Genomic DNA, 18,222 nt, shown 5'->3' on the forward strand with positions numbered 1-18,222 from the left:
AGGGGGTGGAGGGAGGACACTAGACCAGGCGGCGGCTCAGGTGTGAGTGTGAAATAAACAAATCCTGCAGTAGCACTGCGTCCTCTGGAAGGCGGGGATGGCTCTGAATGGGGAGGCGGGGAACCCTCAGAGGTCCAAGGACCCGACCGGGCCGGCGTGGGAGAGATCGGTTGTACCCATGCGGCTATGGAGGTCAGGGGGCGGGGCACTCCGCATCCTTGGAATGACAACGCCTCAGAGTTCTGCGGGAGGGTGCCAGCTCCTCCTCAGCGCACCCGCCTCTGCCGTCTCTATCCAGGCAATGGCCATCGCCTTCTAGGACTTTTCCAGCCCTCACCGGGCCGCGTACGGGTGATATTTCCCGAAGAACAAAGGAGGAAACGGCCTGCGAAGGGTGGAACTCGAACCCGGGTCTTCCTCCCCACCGCACCCCTCCACTCACGTTCGATCCCAGCCTTCCTTTTCTATCTGTTGGTGCTGCGGCCGCGGTCTGAGCCCCGCCCCGCGGGTTCGCACGTGGCCCCCACCTGACCCGTCGCCCGGAGGCGGAGTAGGGCGGGGCGGGCGGCAAACGCAGCATTTTCCGCGGCTTTGACAAGCCCGCGGCGCCCGGCCCGAGCGCTTAGCCGGCCGAGACTGCGCCATGCAGGAAGCGCCAGCCGCGCTGCCCACGGAGCCGGGCCCCAGCCCCGTGCCTGCCTTCCTCGGCAAGCTATGGGCGCTGGTGGGCGACCCGGGGACCGACCACCTGATCCGCTGGAGCCCGGTGAGGGCTGGGGCCCCTCGACTTCCCCAGTGGTCCCCGGGATCTTTCCACGTCAGTGAACATCACTACCACCCAACCCCCGCCTGGGACGGGGCTGTGGGTCCCTCGATGCAGCTGTCCAGTGTAGTTTACCTTGGAGGGGGTGTGTGAGATGGAGGTGAGGCGACTTCCTCCAGACGGAGGAAAGGGTAGGAGCCTTCTGGAGACCTAGAGCCTGAGGGCTTTTCGAGGTTATTTCGTTCCCACCCCACCCCAACAGACAGGAAAACAGAGACTTGGAGAAGAGAAGGGCTCGGTTTGGTTCTAGCTCAGAGTGACATCTTGGGCCTGGGACCCGTCCAGGGCTGGAACCCAAGTTTGGCTTCTGCTCTTTCTTTCCGAGTACCCAGTACGGAGTCTGGGTCGGGGTAGGGTAGGGATTCGCTGAGGTCGTCCCAGCCTAGGCCTCAGAGAGGCTCTGGCATGGCCTTGTCCCATGTCTCCAGGAGCAGCAGGCCGGGTCCCCATCGTGAGTACGAGTGTAGTGTGTGTATGTGTGTGTGTGCGCGTGTGCGCGCGCGCGCGCGCGCCAGAGCGCTTGCCTGGCCGTGGGCGGGCACGGCTCACTGTCGTCCGGTCTCCGCCCGGACGGTCGGTGGGCGGGCGGCGTTCTTGGCAGAGCGGGACCAGTTTCCTCGTAAGCGACCAGAGCCGTTTCGCCAAGGAAGTGCTGCCCCAATACTTCAAGCACAGCAACATGGCGAGCTTTGTGCGGCAGCTCAACATGTGTGAGTCCCCAAGACCGGGCGGGAAGTGGGTGCGAGTGATTTGGTGTGCGGGGATGGAGCAATTCACTCCCCCATATCCCTTCCCTAGACGGTTTTCGGAAGGTGGTGAGCATCGAGCAGGGTGGCCTGCTCAGGCCGGAGCGCGACCACGTCGAGTTCCAGCACCCGAGCTTCGTACGCGGCCGAGAACAACTACTGGAACGTGTGCGGCGCAAGGTGGGGGCGGCCTTCAGTAACCAGCAACCCCTGGTGGAGGTGTTGAGAAGGCTGGCGCTGTTCTAGTTGACTCTGAACTGATGGTGCCTCCCACCTGCAGGTGCCTGCGCTGCGCAGCGACGACGGCCGCTGGCGCCCCGAGGACTTGGGCCGGCTGCTGGGCGAGGTGCAGGCTTTGCGGGGAGTGCAGGAGAGCACCGAGGCGCGGCTGCGGGAGCTCAGGCAGTGCGGGGGGAGGGGGCGTAGGAGGGTAGGGAGGGAGAAGGGAGTCTGGGCGAGAGGACACCGGCTTCCAGGCATTTCTGGACAGCTCCTTCCTCTCTCATGTCTCGGTGCCTCCATCCAGACAAATGGGCTGGGCTGTGGAACTCTGTTCTGTGTGAATGGACGCTCATCCGAGTAGTAGTGGGTTTAGACCTACCATTCTGTGGAGGGTGGTGACTGCATGGACTCTCAGATGCCTCAGCACCCTCCCACGCCCTCCCGCAGGCAGAACGAGATCTTATGGAGGGAGGTGGTGACTCTGCGGCAGAGCCACGGTCAGCAGCACCGAGTCATTGGCAAGGTGCTCTTCTTCCCTTCCCCCACTTCTCTCTACCACTGCTGAACACACCTACCTCCTCCGCCCAAGGCTTCAGATCCGCTTGGAAGTGCCTTGTTGGGTGGGGACAATCTCCGAAGTATGAATTAACCCTTTGCTTTCTCTTTAGCTGATCCAGTGCCTCTTTGGGCCGCTTCAGACAGGATCCAGCAGCGCAGGAGCTAAGAGAAAGCTGTGAGTGACAAAGTTAAGGGATGTCCACCCCCCCCCACACACACACACTTCCAGGAGCCTCCCTGCCAGAGGCCCCATGCAGGGACTCCTTCTCCTCCGGAAGCCCTCTCACCAGGAATCCTCATTCTTCTTCCCTGCACTACAGTTTTCCTCATCCCTTGGCAACCTCCCCAAAGTCACCCCTCGGACTTTCCCTCTCTCCCCCCAATTCTACCAAGTACCCCCATTTCCAGATTCCCTGTGTTCTCAAATTTTCCCCCCAGCAGCCCCTTCCCCCTCACCCCAGAGCATCCCAACAGCAGAGGGTCTGGGGTTCAACCCATGCTCCCTCCCTCCCCTCTCCACCCTCAAAGGCCCCCCATTTCTGGGGGGAGCCCCTTCTGCCTCCAGCATGTGACTGATGCCCTGGCAACAGGCCTCAGCTCTGCTGACTTGGCTACTGGGGCCTGAGGGAGGGAGGTGCGGGCTGAGAGGCATGGGGGATGAACCTGCCTTGCCCCCTGTACAGGTCCCTGATGCTGGATGAGGGGAGCTCATGCCCACCACCAGCCAAATTCAATGCCTGTCCCCTGCCTGGTGCCCTCTTGCAGGACCCCTACTTTATCCAGTCGGTAGGTTTTTGCTCCTCCTCCCTTCCCTAGGGCACAGCTGGGCTAATGGAGAGCCTATTCCTTTCCCCCATGTCCCTAACAGGAAGAGAAGGCAGAGGCCAGCCTCTCCTCCCCCACCCCAGATCCAGGCTCCCCAGCACAGACTGAGCCTCCCCCCTCAAACCTTACTCCTTAGACCTGGTCTGTGTGGGTACTGGTTGGGTTCTGCTTCTCCCTGTTGCTTGAGGGGAAGGACTGGGCTTAGTCATCTACTTACAGCCCCTCCCAGAGACCACCTTGGGCCTCAGCAGCTGTCACAGGGCCAGGGGCCCTATCATCTCTGACATCCATGAAGACTCTCCATCCCCTGACGGGACCAGGCTTTCTCCTTCCAGTGGTGGCAGGAGGTGAGACAGACCGGGCCACCCTCTGGGGAGCTTGTGGGGGAGGTCCTGGCAGCGCAGATGGCTGTGGGGGTAGGGGGGAGGTCAGTGCCAGGGTCTGGTTGAAGCTTTTCTCTGGTGCAGGGAGAAGGGCCTGGCACTGCTCAAAGAAGAGCCGGCCAGCCCAGGGGGGGAAGGCGAGGCCGGGCTGGCCCTGGCCCCAAACGAGTGTGACTTCTGCGTGACAGCCCCCCCGCCACTGCCTGTGGCTGTGGTGCAGGCCATCCTGGAAGGGAAAGGGAACTTCAGCCCCGAGGGGCCCAGGAATACCCAACAGCCTGAACCAAGGGGTCCCAGGGAGGTACCTGACAGGTGAGCAAAGAGTTGATTCTTGACTGTGAGCCCTGTGGGCCACTTTTGCAGATAGACCACTGCTAATTAACTTCCCAGCCTTGTCTGCACCTTGTGGCTGAGGGGAAGGTCAGTCAATATGATCTGACCAGATTTCTCAGAGGTGCTCTATAAAGAGTACCACTGTCAGAGTGCCCTGCAAAGTAGCAACTCCCATCAGGTCAATCAGTCTATCTAGGGTAGAACCCCGGAATCTGTATTGTAACAGAGTTCATTTCGGTTACTGGAAACATTGTAAAGTACATAATTGTTTAAGAACCACTGGTGTTGACAATTCCAAAGAAAAGGGACATATCCCAAGACCCCAGTTCCATAACCCAAACCTCAAGTTATAGCTAGGAAGCAGAGGCACTCTTTAAGCACACTGTAGGTGGGGAATCCTCTCCTACCATTTTGTAGATGTCCGATTTTGATCCTGATGTATCCAGGTTTCTTGGGAACCTAATGGGGGGTGAACATTGGAGACCGACAGCAGTTCTCTGTGTGCAGGGGAACTCTGGGCCTGGAGAGGGGGGGATGGAGCCCCGAGCATCTGCTATCTCCCATGCTGCTTCGGGCCCCCCCTGAAAGTGTGGAGCCTGCAGGGCCCCTGGATGTGAGTACACCTTCAGCAGGGCAGGGGCGGGGGGGGGGGCTGGGGGGGCACAGGGAGGCTCGATGGGGTCTGTTTAGCAGGGGGAGGGCACCACTGACTGAGCTCTTCCCCCAGGTGCTGGGCCCCAACCTCCAAGGGCGAGAATGGACCCTGATGGACTTGGACATGGAGCTGTCCCTGGTAAGATGAACGTGGAGAGGGCAGGGGATTAGAGTTGCCAAACCAAGCCCTCAGCCAGAGCCCCCGCTCCTTTCCTCCGCTCTCCTCCCCAGCTGCTTCCTTGGGTTCTCTTCTGCAGATGCAGCCTTTGGGTCCAGAGAGGAGTGAGACTGAGCTGGCAGTCAAGGGGTTAAATTCTCCGGGGCCGGGTAAGAGTTGTGGTGACTCAAGACCTTGGTCTGAGCTTCCAGAATTGGATGGGCTGGGCAGTTTGTGTTTTGGAGGGAAATCCCCAGAGTTCAGGCTGCCCTTGGGAGAGTTGTTTAGGCTACCCATCTTCTCGCCATTGAGTAAGAGTGGGCAGGTTGAGAATGGATGTTTCATCTCGACTGACCAGAGGGCAGGGCAGGTGAGGCTCTCCTTCCTCAAAAAGAGGAGGAAGAGCTGTCTCTCCCTGCTGAGCATGGCCCAATCCTCCTAGGGAAGGACTCCACACTTGGGGCACCACTCCTGCTGGATGTCCAAGCGGCTTTGGGAGGCCCAGCCCTTGGCCTTCCTGGAGCTTTAACCATTTACAGCACCCCTGAGAGCCGAGCCTCCTACCTAGGCCCAGGGGCCAATCCCTCCCCCTGAGACCTGCTGTACTCTGAAGCCAGCCTAGCTGAGGGGCTGGCCTGCGGCAGCACGCCCTTCCGGGCTTCCTGGTGCCCCTGGAAGAGGCTGAACGAAGACCCTGCTCCTCTGCAGTCCTTCTCTATTAGTGAGCCCTGCACATAAACTGCATTTTTTTTTCTGTGTTTCTAGTCTCTTTTCTCTACCGACCAGGGAGCACAGAAGTCATGGGTGGGCAGGGGGTGACTTTGCATTCATAGACATTTCCAGATGCTAAGGCTTTAATAGGGGAAACCCTGGAGAGTGGAGGTGCTTGGGGAACCAGCCCCAAGTTCTGCTTGGGCTCCCATACTCTGACCGGATCCAGGGCTGGCACGTGGTCACTGCAGCCTCCGGAACTCAGGGGCTTTTGGGGTCACATCCAGCTCCACAATGCATCTGCTCTGTGATCCTGGGTAAGCCTGTCCCCTTCTCTGAGCCTTATCTCGGATAAGCAGAGAGGGTTCAAAGAGAAGATGAATGTAAATCTCCTGGAATTGCCAGGCCCCTGCAGGCCCAACTGCCCCCTCCCTGACTCATCCGGTGCACCGGGGTGGGGAGGGAAAGCGGACCGACCACGCATAGAAGCCCAGGGGTGCGTGGCCCCTAAGGCCTGCCTCCGGGAGTCCTGAGAACACCCCCCCCTTCCTACCCCCTTCCAGTTCCCGGCAGCCCTGGCCGCCCCGCCCCCGCCGCAGCAGCTGCTGCTCCCACCCCCACCCCGCCCAGCCCTTTCTGCCTCGTCATCTACTGCCCCGCGGAGGCTCGACCCGTGAGTGGGGCCGCCCGCAACGCATAGAACTGGGAGCCCCACCCCACTCGGCTGCGGGAGGGAAGAGAAACTGAGATTGGGCAGAATCCACGCCCCACCACCACCAGCCGCGCTCGAAGGAGGTCTGTGAACACCGCTCCTCCCCCGGATTCAAGCTGTGGGACTGGGTGGGGGGGGGGTAAGGGGAGCCTTGTGATCGCGCTTTCGCAAAGGCTCCCGCAGTCTCCCACGACCCTCCCTCCCTAGCATAAGAACCCGCGCACAGAGGTGGGAGGGAGGCGGAGACCTACCTCGATGCTTCGCACCTGGAGCCGCCTGGAGCTCTGGGAAGGATTTGGCCTGTGACCCTTGAAGGACTGGCCGGGACATAACTTCGGTATTCACTTCTGAGCATTGAGTTGCAGCTGGGGTCTCTGCACCCCAGACAGGACAAAGCGCAGGACTTGGCATACTGCAGTGAGGAGGCTAACAGGAAAATAACTTGGCGAGCAACGAGGGAGAAGGAGGGGCCAATCCAATCTGCCCCCTGCCCGCACTTGTCCTGAGCAGGTCCTGCACCCGCGACTAGGGGGACAGTCTTTGGAAGTCTCAGCTGAAGAGGGCAGAGGGTCCATGAACACAGTGCAGTGATGTCAGCGTGGTGGTGAGGGTGTATGCTGTTACTGGGGCACATAAGAGAGGGAACCAGTCTGTCTGTGGGATGCTCAGGCACTGGGGTGGACAAGGGGACATTTGAGTCTTAGAGGATGTGTCCACAGCATGGAGGGAGGGGAAGGGTATTCCAGGCTTAGGGAACAGTATCTGCAAATGTTCAGATGTGCCCGGGGCTTGCAGGGTTCTCCCAGCACTGTGTGGTGGAGGGAAGTGGGTGGGGGAAACCGGCTGTCCAGAGGGGTGGGAGGTGGTTTGGGCAGATAATCTTGATTCTCTCTGATGGGCAGTGAGGAAAGCAGACAAGTAGTTAGGGCTGATATTCTGCTTGGCGGGAGATCTAATAGTTCAAGCTAGAGCAAGTCATATTCCAATTTTGCCGCTTGGTCTCTCTGAACCTGGCTCCTCATCTGTAAAATGGGGAAAATAAATCCTGTCCCAGAGACTTGTCAAAGTCACTATGCTGTGAGGGGGATGGGATGGGAGTGAGTGAGAGGTACTCACAGAGACTGTCATAGGAGATGAGGTGATGATGGTGGGACTGAGGGAGGATGCTGATGGAGACCCACTGAGAAGTAGAGGAGCAGCATTTGTCAGAGATGCCATATGAAGGGAGAGGGAGAGGTGGGGGGGGTAGTTCTGGTCTCTGCTCTGTGGCCTGGGGGAAGCGCTGACAATTCAGTATGGCCAGGAGGGGTAAAATGACCGGGGAGGCATAGCATGACACCAGGTGGGTAGCGAGAGACCTGGGAGGCAAGATGGGGGCTAGGACCACAGCACTCTCTCAGACCTAGAGCCAGGTAGAGAAGAAGAGGAGTGACCTCAAAAGGAGGATGAGACCCAGGAGGGTGCTGTGTGGACAAAGCCCAAGGCTAGGGGAGATGGGCTGAGAGAGGGAGTGTCTTAGGGCCTGAACTCTTTGCCCCTTAATGCCAGGGGCCTTGCTGCCTGGGTCAGGCCACCCCAGAAGTGATGGGCCATTGTCCTCGGTTGTTAATAAATGGACAAAGCGATTAATTTCTGCCTAACACCCGCTGCTTGCTAGAGACAGTCTCTCAAAATGGGAAGATCCATGGAAGAAAACAGTAAAAGTTCAGCAAGCATTTGTTGGCAGCTTTTATTTATGAGTTGTGTCTGTGGTATTTAAAGATGAAGCAAGATTTCCAGGGCAGCAGGGAGACAGTTGTATCTCAGGTGATGTCAGGAGATCTTGGTCAGAGCTAGGACTCAAGAGAATTCAGGTAATCCTGCTCAGGTATTAGGGAACCAGGACACAGTGGTGGCATTGATGAGGGGCTGCAGGGGCAGAGCCTATCCTGGAAGGATGGGCCTCGGGGTCAGAATAAGGAGCCTGGACTTATATCAGTCGGTGAGGGGAGGCTGTCAGCACTTGTGCTCTGGGTGCAGAGGGGATTCAGCGCTCCGCAGGGTCTAAGCTGGACAGGAAACACTAGAGTAAGTAAGAGGTTAGAATGACAGAAAAATACTCAGCAGATAGACTGGAAAGGACCCGACTGCAAGCTGGCTGTTGGATATCGGAATCAACTGCAGGTCTTTCTGCCTGGTAAGGTGGGGAAGCAGACTGGGAAAAGAAGTTAGTTTGGATAAACTGGGTCTGAATAGGATGTAGGATCCACAGGCGGCGGGGGGGGGGGGGGGACGGGGGGGGGGGCTCAGGTGGGACGCGCTGACTGGGGAGAGGAGTAAATAAGGACCGAGGGATAGCATGGAGAAGGAGAGGAGAACCACAGCTGACATTTAGGGGCCCAAGGAGAAGCCTGAGGAGGAGACTGGGACAAATCCTCTGCTGAGGAGCTGTCCGGCTGTCGGGGTCGAGGTGAACTTAAATCCCAGCCATGAGTGTTCACTGAGACCCTGGGAGAGAGGTCAGGGCGGGGGTGTCCCGGCTCCCACTACCTCTCTCCCCCTCCCCCATGCAGCCCCCACCATGGGCAATGCGCAGGAGCGGCCATCAGAAACGATCGACCGCGAGCGGAAACGCCTGGTGGAGACGCTGCAGGCCGACTCAGGGCTGCTGCTGGATGCACTGCTGGCGCGGGGCGTGCTCACCGGGCCCGAGTACGAGGCGTTGGACGCGCTGCCGGATGCCGAGCGCAGGGTGCGCCGCCTGCTGCTGCTGGTGCAGAGCAAAGGCGAGGCCGCCTGCCAGGAGCTGCTGCACTGCGCCCAGCGTACCACGCGGGCGCCCGACCCCGCCTGGGACTGGCAGCACGTGGGCACCGGTGAGCGCGCAGAGGCGGGGCCTGAGCCAGAGCACGGGGCATGGCGTGAAGGGTAGATTGGGGAACCATTAGTATCCCCCCCCCCAAGATGGGCGTGTGTCAAGGATACTGCAGAGGCATAAAATGAGCCTCAGATACTCCCCCCGCCCCCCCCCCCCCGCCAGGCTACCGGGAACGCAGCTACGACACTCCATGCCCTGGCCACTGGACACCTGAGGCACCTGGCTTGAGGACCACTTGCCCTGAACTGCCCAGAGCTTCAGACTGCAGTGAGGCTGGGGTTCCCGGGGGCTCCGAAGCTGTGCAATCCGGAACGCCTGAGGAACTCGATCCGGAGCTGGAAGCTGGGGCCTCTGATAGGACTGAGCAGGATTTGGAACCAGAGGCAGAGGCAGAGGCAGAGGCAGAGGCAGAACCGGAACCTGAACTGGAGCCCGAACCCAAACCAGCGCCAGAGCCCGACTTCGAGGCGGGTGACGAGTCTGAAGGTGTGAGGCTACCCAAACCTGGTGCCCAATTGGTAGAAGGGGGGCCCCCACCTGAGTGACCACTTTTTTCTCTATCATCTCTAGATTCCTGAATGCCCGAGCACTGACAGGCCGCCCCTGCCCAAGCCGGATAGGACCTGGAATCCTGCCCTGGCACTGGGGGGGTGTGTGTCTCCCTCTGACCCGGTACCGCTATAAGTGAATAAACTCTGGAGGGTTAGCCTGGACTGTGTGGCTGGCTTTTTGCCCAGGAACTAGGGTGTAGACCATGCCCCTGAGGCTCAGCACCCCGGGCAGCCCTATGCCCCACTGTCCAGTTCTTACCCCATTTCATCCTCAGTAGCCCAAGCTGCACCCCCCTGGAGCCCTTAGTCCCAGGCCCCCAGTGGGACTAGGGCCAGACCCTGGGCCCTTCCTCACAGTCCTTTTCCCCTCATGAACCAATTGGGGGGGGGGGTGCTGTGTAGTCACCTGCCCTATTTCATGGAAGCCCTTGGGCTTGGTGCAGAGAGCCAGAGAAGGGAGACTTCTCTCCACTTAGGGCAGGCTAGAGCTCACAGCCTTGGGAAGTGAGATTAGGAGAGAGGAAGAGGAAGGGATCTTGGGTAGACAGAGCTCACACACTTCATTATAATTGTTTTAATTGTCTGGCTTCTCTCTGGACTGGGAACTCAGTGAGGGTTCTGACCAGTAACTGGCACAGAGAAGGTGCTCTACACACATTCACTGACTAAATGAATAAGGACTTTCCAGTTGCATTTCTGAGTTTTACTGATGGGAAAACGAAGGGCAAGGGTGAGAGTAGGAATGGGTCAGCATCACATAGCTGAGTCTGAGGTGAAACCGGAAGGAACCACCACCTCTACACCCTCCTGGTCCACAGGGGGCTCAGGACTTGGGACAGCAGCTAGGGGCCTGCCCCTCAAGCTCAAGTGTGGCTGCTGCCAGCCTGTGCCACCCTCTGCCAGAGGCCAGAGGGTGTGGGCAAAGACAGGAATGGCACAGGCCATTGGAGGGGCTAGGGGCAAGGCCAGGTGAGCTCTTGGGCTTAGCGCACAAGGCCTAAAAGACTCGTGTGTGTGTGTGAGAGAGAGAGAGAGAGATGAGAGTGGGGCTAGGAACAGTTGGTGCCTTCCAGAGGAGCTCTGTTCCCTCCACCACACCTTTAGAAGCTGCTGCCTCCCAGCCCCAGGAAGGGCGCATAAATAGGATATAAATACATGACCAGTGGGAGAGGCAAAATGCTAGGAAGCACACCCCAGCCCAGCTGGGTCTCTACCACCAGGACCCCTGTCCCTTGAGTTTTGTGAAAGCCAGGTCCTCAGGGTCAGGCAGTCACCCCAGGAGAAGGGAGATCCCCACCAAGACCCAGTGAGAGGTAGACAGCGTGAAAGCTGAAGGAGCACCGAGGGGCCAGGTGGGGGAAGGGAGAGACTGGAGTATGCAGACACCCAAAGCCATCTCATGCAAGAACAAGTTTCTACTCCCAAACCACCCCCCATCCCCATCATGCTCAGCCTCCCTCCTGCCCCCAGGCTTCCCCTCTGCTCAACAGAGAGCTAGAGGTAGGAGGGCAGACTCAGTCTGCTTGGCATGCTACTACTGGTCCCTAGGCCCCAGAGAGGCTAGCAAAGGACACAAACCCTCTGATGTTGCCATTTCTATCTCCTGGGATGCTCTTGCCCTCCCAGTTCCCCAAGAAACACCCAGGCCATGGAAGCACAGAACAGTCAGCTTCATGTTCTGGGAGCTGATCTGGAGCCCTCTGTCCAGGGCCTCTGCCTGTAGCCCTCAACCAGCATCAGTCAGGCAGCAAGCGGCCCAGTTCTGCTTCATCCAGCCGGTTGGTGGCCATGATGTGCTCCAGCTGCTGTCGGTAGCGCACCAAGTCCTGCATGAAGTGGGGCACCCGGGTATTGTCCAGCACCCCATGGGGCCGCAGGTGGTCTACGTCCTCATAGGACACCTGCAGGAAGGAAGCTGGGCCTCAAGGGGAGCCAGGGGGAGCCATGACTTTCAGGTAGCTGGTCCCAGCTCTCTACCAATGGCTCATTGCCCTCTGCTCCTGGAATGCCTCCCTTTCCCCTCTGGATCCATTCTCAATGTTATATACCCTAAGGCTTAGTCCTGGGTGTGTTTGCTCTCTGAACCCCAACCTGGCTTCTTCTCTCACCTCCAAAGCTAGGTATCCAACTGCCTCCTGAACACCTTCCCTGGGATCTCCCTCAGGCACCTCAGACCCCACACTGAACGCTGATCACCTGAGTGCCAGCTTCTGCCAGCCCCACCCTCCTCACGGTTCCCTAGGTCAGCTTGAGGAAGGGACCTGGAATATGTCACCCTCCAACTCAGGGTGGCCACTGGGTTAGAGGAATTCCACTCTCTGAAGATCTTTCCCCAGCTTGCTCCTCCCGCTGTATGGTCACTGCCCGGTGAGACCAGACCTCCATCAGCTCTGCAGGAGTGACTGGAAAGGCAGCTTCCTCTTTCCCCTGCACTCCCTTCCTTGGCCTCTCTCTCCAATCCACCTCCCATATAACATCCACAGGGAGCCTTCTAAAGCAAAAGTGACACTTCTTAAAGCTCTCCGGATTCCCTATTGCTTCAGGTGAAGTCCACCTTCCTCAGCCCGGCACAAATACCCAGAACCAGAGACTTGGTCCGTGGTCATTTCTCCAGCCTCCTCCCCCAGACTTTCCTGACTGATCCCCGGCCTGAATGCTCACCTCCTTTGAGATGCGGTATCTACATATACACCTGCGGTGTAGGTCAAGTACCTACTTTTGGCTGCCCTGCTGTCACTTCTCCTTTGTTCCCCTCCACCCAGGTCTCCCCACCAGAGAAGCCTGACACCTAATCCTCAGTCAGGCAGCCATCAGAGGCTCAGAGAACACTGCAGTGATGAGGAGAGCTGGCTGGGATCTCTAGAGGTCTGTGGCCCCTCACCTTGCCCAGTGAGGTCAGCAACGGGAAATCGATGGTCTGGCGGTGCCGCAGAATACGCACGATGCCATCCAGGTACACCTGATCCTTGCTGAAGCAACCTGTGGGCATGAGAGGGCCGTGAGCCCCTAGGCCCGAGGCGCCCCCCCCGCCAGTTCCCCGGTCGGGGAACTCCCCCCCACACCCCGCACCCCCAGGCCTCCTTCAGGGCACCCCCCCCAACCCGGCTCGGACGCCCACCCGGCAGCGAGGTGTCAGTCTGGCCGCGCTTGGCGCGCACGCAGTATTCCCAGCGCACGTCGGTGTCCTGCACGTAGCGCGCCAGGTCCTGGAAGAGCTGGCGGAAGGACATGCGTGAGGCACGATGGATGGTGTAGTACAGAAGGGCAGCGCGCCACAGGAAGGGCTGCTTGCGGAACAGCACGCTGTGCAGGCTGGCCAAGCCTTCCTCTGTGGGGTTCGCTGGCCGCAGCCCGTACTGCAGCCGGCCCTCCGCGCTATGCCACGGCTGCCGCGCGTTGTTCACGCCCCGCAGGTAGTGAGTGCCTACGGAGAAGGTGAGGGGAAGGACGCACTGGGTAGGTCATCCAGGGGACCAACCTGCCGGCCATGTCCTGCCACATCCTACAGAACCTCTGGCCGGTGACCGTGAAGGTGACTCACGCATACTCCAGCCCCTAAACTCAGGCTCTCACGCAAGGTCTCCCCGCCCCCAACCCCGCCCCAAATGCATACTCACCCAACCCCTGGCAGCGGGAAGACCCTCCTCAGGTGAACTCACACCCAAAGACTGAGTCCCACACACAAAAATCCTTCCCCATCCACCCAGGGCTACACACACAAACAACTCTGCCAAACTCACACTGCCCCCCACGCCCCTCGGAGAGGTGCAGGAACTCACAAACCACCCCAGCCCCACATCCTGCATGCCCATATCATTTTGACAGCCATGCTGATGACCCCAGCAAAAAACACCTTTTGCCCAGAGCTACAAGATTCTTGATAAGGAGAGAGAGACAGAAAGGAATAGTAATTAGTGTCCCATGCTCTCCTTTTCACCTCAACCTATCCCCTCCTAAAACCCGGCTTTGTGTCCTCAACTAATTCCATTCCTAGGATCTGGCCTTCCACCCACCCTGGAGGGCCTCCATGTTGGCCGGGCTAGTGGGACCCTCAGGGTACTCCCTCTGGCCTGTCCGGGCCTCAACAGCCTTGTCCCCACTGTCACGGGAAATCAGAGAGGAAGTAGAAAAGAAGAGGCAGGAAAAGATACCCAAAAGGAGCAAGAGATGAGGGTGAGCCCAGAGAGTGGACAGGCATGTTCTGGCCTACCTCTGTGAGCCAGAGGGAGGAGGTAGCTGCTCACGAAGGGAAAGGGGCCGTCCTCCGGAAGGAAGGGGAAGAAAGAGAGGGGGTGGGGTTACTGGGGCCCCTTGCTGCCCCCCCACCCCATCCCAGCCCCCTCTCATCCTACCCACCCACCCACCTACCCACACCCTGACCTATCTCGTGCCGCAGCATGCCCTCCAACCAATACTGGCGGGCTCCAGTCAGGTTGATGGCCAATGTTGGTCGGCTGTTCTCCACCATCATCACTGCCTGGGACAGCAGGTCTTCACTCAGCTGCACCACAACCTGTAGGTGGTACTGAACCTAAGCCATGGCCACCAGCCCTGGGACCAGGATGCAGGTGGACCCACTGATGCCACAGGGCAGCCAGGCCACACGGTTGGCCAGGGCACCCACCCTTCACCACCTTTGCTCAGAGCCAGCTCCCACCTTATTGGGACAGGGACAGGGGCTTGCCTGGGATCACGAGCTGGCCAGGTGTGGAGTTGGGCCTGGCAGCCTGGTTTGGGACACACAGAAGAGGGGCCTCGAAGACAGGGCTTGCTCACCTCCCCAACGCAGCCCTCCTTCTGCATGTATTTGCGAACAATGGACCAGATCTGGCACTTGGTCAGCAGCTGGCCCCCCGTTGCAGCTTCGAAGTGTTCATAGGTACCAAACTTCTCCAGGACGGCCTCAATGATGCCAACTGCCTGCACATAGGGTTGCAGTGGCTGGTCAGACCAGGCCTCTTGGGTGATCAGGGCCAGGAGGAGGCAGGCAGGCTGGACTGACCTGATGGATGAACTGTCCAGAAGCCTCACAGTACTTCTCCAGCACAGCCGTGGGCATGGGCTCCTGGTACTCAAACTGTGGGTTGTAGGTGTAGTGGGACTGGAAGAACTTGTCCCGCTCTTGGTCCATATTGGTTGGCCGCAAGGCCACCAACATGCAAGGGCTCTTGCTGGCACCACGGCCTACATCCTTCCGAGTCTTAGCAATGTGAGGCAGGGAGGCTGCAGACCGCAGGGTGCCCCCGCCTGGGTCCCGTCCCCGTCCAGGTGGGGCCCGACTCTGGGTGCTACCCCCCCCGCCGGCCAGTACTATTTACAGTATAAGTGCTCTCACTGCGACGCATGTGGCCACGGGGGCCCAAGTGCAGCTCTGAGAAGGGCTGGAGCTCAGGCTGGGGCCGTAGGGCTGAGGGGATTGACAGAGCCAGGGGCAAGGCCAGGGACTGAGGCCAGGGGTACAGCAGTGTCCCATCTCGGTCTGAGGGCTTCAGCCTATGGCCCAAGGATGAGGGACTGGCTGGTGGGCTGGGGGGTGCCTGTTCATACACCTGAGCCCCTGAGTCCAGCACCATTCTGTCCTGGGGGTCACATCCAGCTGGGTCACTCCAACTCCCCACACTGTCGACTTCTGGGGACACAGAAGGGCATGTGGAGGCCAGTATGAGTGAGTGTGGCCTGAGGACCACCAGGCCTTGTGCTCCACACTGCCCTGGCTGGGTGCTTAGTGAGCTTGGGGCCTGCCACCAGGGGTCTGGGTAGCTGCCCTCTCACCCCCATCCCCATGTCCATTCCCTCCAGCAGGCTTACCCAAGGAAGCTGGACTGGGGGAAAGCAGGAGGCAGAATTTATACACTCACCTAGACGGTGGTACTGGAATCCCCTTAGCCTATGAGCTGCTGAGAGCAAGGCCTGAGCCCCCACTCATGATTTTAATCCGTGTGCTCAGCACCCACCCAGACTGGGAGCTGGTATAGGGTAGCCCCAGCTGCTGGAATGACGGCTGAGGGGGCCTCACTACTTTCTACCTGCCTTCCACCTATGGCATTTTCTCAGTCTCATCCCTTCCCTCCCACCTGGCTTCACCACCTCCTCCAGCCCAGTTGGTCTCAGTTAGGTTGAGTGCCTACATGCCCCTTGCTTCTGTTAATCCCTCCACCTGGAATGGTCTCTTTCCCCTCCGGGTCATCTGTTCAAATCCGAATTAGAATCAGCTTTTTGGGGAGCAGAGGGAGACTTCGGCAAATTCAAGATAATCCTTGGTCTGTATCCTATCAGAGGCCCCTTTCTAATCGTCATCTAAGGCCGGTATTGGCATGCTCACCCCTTGCTCTGTACTAGGGCTCAGAACAGTCCAGCTCCCCAGCGACTGACAGAAGGCTTCAGATTCTGAACTCCTTTGCCTGCTCAGGGGCACAATTCCAGCATTTCTCCAACACCATCAATCTCTTCCTCTCTATTGGATTCTTTCCAGCAGCATAAACACATGCTGTTATTTCTGTCCTAAAAAAACAAAACCAAACCCTCACTTGACCCCACACTCCTTTAGCCCCACCGCATCTCCCACCAGCTGCTCCTTATTGCAGCACAACACCCATCTGAATGCTGTCTGATTCTTTTCCTGTTCTCTCTTATGTTTCATTCCAATTAGGCTTCTATCCCCACTCTCCATTGAAACCGATCTGACCAAGGTCATCAATGATCTTCATACTGATCGGCACACTTGACATAATTAATCATTTCATCTTGGAAACATGTTTTCCACTTGGCTTCTCAAATGCACTCAAATATATTCTCCTACCTCACTGGCTGTTAGTTCTTGTTCTTTCTTGCTCATCATTCCTATCTTCCTGATCTCTTAACATTGTGATGCCTCAGGTCTTGGAAACTTCTATGGAAACTTCTCTCCTCTTCTCCATTTATGCTTACTCCCAGGGTGATCTCATCCACTTTCACCGTTTTAAGTACATCAGCCCAGACTTCTATAAACTTCCGACTGGTGTTGCCAGTTCTCAATTCAACATCTTTACCTGAATGTACAACAGGCATCTCAAACTGAACATGTCCCCTATCTGGAATGCTCCCCCCCCCCAGATAACTGCAGGGCTCCCTCTCCCATTTTCCTCGGATTTCTGCACAAATATATTATTAGACAAGCCTCCCTAACACAGTCTATAAAATAGTAAGCCTCCTCTTTCCTCCCCACCACAATCTTCCCTTCTCCACATTATTGGTTTCTGAAGCAGTTTTCACTACCTAAAGTACAGTATCTGTCATTCTTAGTTATCTGCTTTCTCCTTTCGAATGTTCACAGCTGTGTCCCCAGAATCCAAAATAGTACCCTACCCAGAGGAGTTGCTCAATAAATGGATGAACCCAAGAGCACTTCTTCTCAGAACTGGAATCATTCGTTCCACACACTGTTTCCCTAACTAGTTCTGATCTCCTGCCCCCACCTCCCTTCCCTCTGCCAGTGACCAGCTATTTGAAAACACTTTCAGGCCTCAGACTTCACTGTTCTCAACTAACCGTACACTTTTCTGGACTCCTCACTGGTCTCTGGGCCTCTGCCTTCATCCCCATCCCCCTTCTTTCATTCGACCTACCTCTTCGCAATTACCAAGAATACGCCTGTTTCTTTCATGTCACAGGTTCTTTTGCCAAGAATGCCCTAGCAATGCATCCCTGTAGCAAACTCCTAACCATTCCTCAGGGCTCGGTTTAGGTCTCACCTCCTCGGGGAAGCCTTCCTGGCGTCTTGGAGGCTCCCAGTGTCTAGGCGGCTTCTTCACCACCCTCAGCTGTCACTGTCGGAGCCTAGATCCGTGTTCCCCCACCATCCCCTTAACTCCCTGAGGGCAGGGACGGATCTGATCGACCCCCATGCCCCAAGCACCCAGCACTACAAGCGGAATGAATGAAAGACGGCTGGGGAGGAGCCCAGACACAAGGCGGAGTCTGGTGACAAATGAGAGGGTGTAGCCTACGCCAATAAAAAACTACTGGAGAGGGTAACGTGGAAGAGGAGCCAATGGGGACGGGGATATAGAGGAGGGGCGTGACCTGCAGCCAATAAGTGGCGGAGGATGGGGAAAGGGCGTGGCCAATGGAGGGCGGAGCCAGAGGACAATGGAGGGGGGTTCTTGGTTAGATGAGTAGGGGTCGTGTCGCGCGCCTTCGCGGCCTCTCGGGGGTAGGGGGTTCCGTCCGCGTACCGCGCCCTCACCTGTTCGCTCCTCTTCTCTCCACCGCGGTTCCTGTTCCGCAACACCAGTCGCCGGCAGCCCAGCCCGCGGGAGCCGACCTCTGGTGACGCACGCACTCGGCCGCGCGCACGCTCACGCGAAGGCGCGCCTATTCACGTCAAATTCGGCGGCGGCGCGCACCCGAGAACACGGCTGGGGGTGGGGCCAGGCGGAGCAGAGGGGGCGGTGTCCGCCACCAAGTCACGCCCCTGGGCAAGGAGTTATCTTAGTCCGCCCCGTCCACGAGGACCCGACGGGTTTCAGAGCTTCAGCTACTGCTCGGCCTTCAGAGTCAGGGCCTGGACACACGAGCTCCCTGCCCTGGCGCGGATGGGTGGGGCTGTAGTCCACCTATGGCGGCAGAAGCTCGGGTACTTGGGAATGCAGTCCATACCGGGCTGATGCCAGGATAGGTGAGGTGAAGCCCATATATCAGGACTGGAGCCA

At 58.3% G+C, this 18,222-nt stretch overlaps 3 protein-coding genes across 10 annotated transcripts; 2 read left to right on the forward strand and 1 right to left on the reverse strand.

Annotated features, from left to right (window-relative positions):
- Positions 1–631: 631 nt before the first annotated feature.
- HSF4 (heat shock transcription factor 4) lies at positions 632–5,459 on the forward strand. 6 transcript variants are annotated; one of them, XM_045815031.2, is made up of 13 exons: positions 632–766; positions 1,425–1,533; positions 1,622–1,749; positions 1,850–1,974; positions 2,239–2,314; positions 2,460–2,524; positions 3,033–3,135; positions 3,380–3,521; positions 3,746–3,869; positions 4,398–4,503; positions 4,618–4,683; positions 4,802–4,871; positions 5,144–5,459. In XM_045815031.2, the coding sequence occupies exons 1-13, from the start codon at positions 644–646 to the stop codon at positions 5,293–5,295; spliced, it is 1,389 nt and encodes a 462-aa protein (XP_045670987.1). In that variant the 5' UTR covers positions 632–643; the 3' UTR covers positions 5,296–5,459. The 6 variants fall into 6 exon arrangements, 5 of the variants coding, with proteins under 5 accessions (XP_045670987.1, XP_045670984.1, XP_045670986.1 ...); XM_045815028.2 differs by having other exon boundaries at positions 3,394–3,521; positions 3,642–3,869; XM_045815030.2 differs by lacking the exon at positions 3,746–3,869 and having other exon boundaries at positions 3,394–3,521.
- A 569-nt stretch (positions 5,460–6,028) lies between these two features.
- NOL3 (nucleolar protein 3) lies at positions 6,029–9,694 on the forward strand. Of its 3 annotated transcripts, none has more exons than XM_045815041.2 (4): positions 6,029–6,207; positions 8,677–8,979; positions 9,144–9,467; positions 9,552–9,694. In XM_045815041.2, exons 2-4 carry the CDS (start codon positions 8,685–8,687, stop codon positions 9,557–9,559), a joined length of 627 nt encoding a protein of 208 aa, XP_045670997.2. In that variant the 5' UTR covers positions 6,029–6,207; positions 8,677–8,684; the 3' UTR covers positions 9,560–9,694. The 3 variants fall into 3 exon arrangements, with proteins under 3 accessions (XP_045670997.2, XP_045670999.2, XP_045670998.2); XM_045815043.2 differs by lacking the exon at positions 6,029–6,207 and adding an exon at positions 6,413–6,634; XM_045815042.2 differs by lacking the exon at positions 6,029–6,207 and adding an exon at positions 7,412–8,300.
- A 396-nt stretch (positions 9,695–10,090) lies between these two features.
- MATCAP1 (microtubule associated tyrosine carboxypeptidase 1) lies at positions 10,091–17,746 on the reverse strand. The gene is given in 9 exon segments (XM_045815036.2): positions 10,091–11,433; positions 12,414–12,511; positions 12,651–12,956; positions 13,913–14,045; positions 14,309–14,452; positions 14,535–14,828; positions 14,830–15,161; positions 15,855–16,033; positions 17,263–17,746. Coding segments are annotated over 7 exon segments (1,416 nt in total). The 5' UTR covers positions 15,106–15,161; positions 15,855–16,033; positions 17,263–17,746; the 3' UTR covers positions 10,091–11,268.
- Positions 17,747–18,222: the final 476 nt, after the last annotated feature.

This window comes from Ursus americanus, chromosome 21, assembly GCF_024610735.1.
Source record: "Ursus americanus isolate L20-20 chromosome 21, mUrsAme1.1.p, whole genome shotgun sequence".
NCBI lineage: Eukaryota > Metazoa > Chordata > Mammalia > Carnivora > Ursidae > Ursus > Ursus americanus.

Coding starts and splice junctions, on each gene's coding strand:
- HSF4 (XM_045815027.2), top strand. CDS start 1,242: ATGTCTCCAGGAGCAGCAGGCCGGGTCCCCATCGTGAGTACGAGTGTA. Junction 2,525..3,032: donor GCAGGAGCTAAGAGAAAGCT/GTGAGTGACAAA, acceptor CCCCCTGTACAG/GTCCCTGATGCTGGATGAGG. Junction 3,136..3,393: donor ACCCCTACTTTATCCAGTCG/GTAGGTTTTTGC, acceptor ATCTACTTACAG/CCCCTCCCAGAGACCACCTT.
- NOL3 (XM_045815041.2), top strand. CDS start 8,685: ATGGGCAATGCGCAGGAGCGGCCATCAGAAACGATCGACCGCGAGCGG. Junction 8,980..9,143: donor CTGGCAGCACGTGGGCACCG/GTGAGCGCGCAG, acceptor CCCCCCCGCCAG/GCTACCGGGAACGCAGCTAC.